The sequence below is a fragment of the Rhea americana genome, unplaced genomic scaffold (genome assembly GCF_003343005.1).
Source record: "Rhea americana isolate MKP2758 unplaced genomic scaffold, rheAme1 scaffold_869, whole genome shotgun sequence".
NCBI lineage: Eukaryota > Metazoa > Chordata > Aves > Rheiformes > Rheidae > Rhea > Rhea americana.
In genome coordinates, this window is record NW_028187054.1 from 8947 (window position 1) to 10404 (window position 1458).

Consider the following 1458-nt stretch of genomic DNA (forward strand, 5'->3'; position numbering starts at 1 on the left):
GCCAGCGCCAGCATGTCCCCCGACATGGCCACGGAGAGCGAGTCCGGCCTGTGCTGCGGCGCGAAGCCGCCCGGCCAGGCGCTCAGCGAGCACTACGAGGACACGGCGTTCAGCCGGGGCCAGCTCAACCCCGGCGACCACCACTGCGACGCCGCCCGCACGGCCACCTTCACCCTCACCAACGCGGTGCCCCTGGAGCCCTGCTTCGCCCACGGGCGCTGGCGGCAGCTGCAGCGGGCTCTGCGCGACCAGCTGTGGCTCAGCTGCCCCGCGGGCGCCTACGTGGTGACGGGGGCCACCCCCGGCACCGTCGCCATCCCCAGCGCCGCCGACAAGGAGGGCGACCGCGAGCGCCAGCTGGGCCGGGTGGTCGTGCCCCGGCACGTGTGGACGGCCGTTTGCTGCGACAGCACCAAGCCGGAGGAGAAGTTCTCCCTGGCCTTCCTGGCGGAGAACATGGCGACCTCCAGGGTCCAGGCGTTCCCGGTGAAGACGCTGGCGGAGAGGCTCGCGGCCATCCACRGCACCTCGGAGAGCGTCAAGATCTTCGCGGACGACTGCAACTCGCAGAGCCCCAAGGTCCAGGCCGTGATAGCAGGGGTGCAAAACGCTTTGGATTTCTCGATGTCGCCGGCGACGGGCTGGAAGGAGGCGGAGGACGCGGGCAACGCCGAGGAGGAGGAGGAGGGGCTGGAGCTGGACGTGGCGACCACCTTGAGCTTCTCCAGCCTGCGAGCGTGGCACCAGCACTTCACCAAGCTGCACCGCCAGGGCGCCGTGGCCTGCGTGCTGCAGCGGGCCGACGCCGCGCCGGGGCCCGAGCCGCCCGCCGGCTCCTGGGCCAAGGAGTGCGTCCTGCAGCAGCAGAAGCACCTGCCCGGCTCCCTGACGGCGGCCGAGGGCTGGTCCTGCGACCGGCTGCCCTGCGACACCCACGGCGAGGCTTCCTACCGCTGGTGCTACGCGGCGGAGCGCCGCGGCGATAGCCGGGTGCCGTGCTGCAGCAGCCGCTGCGCCGTGCCCGACGGCGAGACGCAGCTCTCCTGCGACCGGGGCGACGGCGAGCGCATCAGCTGCTCGCCGCTCTACTCGACCGTGACGGTGAAGGGGCAGTCGTGCCGGGACGGCTTCCCCTGCGGCCTCTACGGCAAGAGCTACTTCTGGTGCTACACGGACGAGCAGGGCTCCTGGGACTACTGCTGCGCGCCGCAGCACTTCTGCGGCGGCCACGGCTACGGCTACTCCTGGTGCTACGTGGACAACGGCCAGAGCAGCTGGAAGAAGTGCACGCCCTGAGCCGGAGCCCCGCGGCGGGCGCCGGGGCGCGGGGGGCGGCTCGGAGCCCGCCGGGGCAGGGGGAAGCGCGCCTGCGGCGTGCGCGGAGGGAGCCCCGGCGGGCGGGCGCGCATCCCGGCACACATCCCATCCTGGCGCGCATCCCCGCGCGCATCCCATCCC

The 1458-nt window shown here is 73.1% G+C and overlaps 2 protein-coding genes across 2 annotated transcripts in view; both read left to right on the top strand.

The window, feature by feature from the left end:
* Positions 1–1458, top strand: part of LOC146584999 (uncharacterized) — a gene marked incomplete at both ends in the record, with an annotated part of 16679 nt that overhangs the window by 8942 nt on the left and 6279 nt on the right. The window lies entirely within an intron of this gene.
* Positions 7–1331, top strand: LOC146585000 (uncharacterized). Its single transcript, XM_085323738.1, has one exon. The coding sequence runs from the start codon at positions 13–15 to the stop codon at positions 1294–1296; it is 1284 nt and encodes a 427-aa protein (XP_085179864.1). The 5' UTR covers positions 7–12; the 3' UTR covers positions 1297–1331.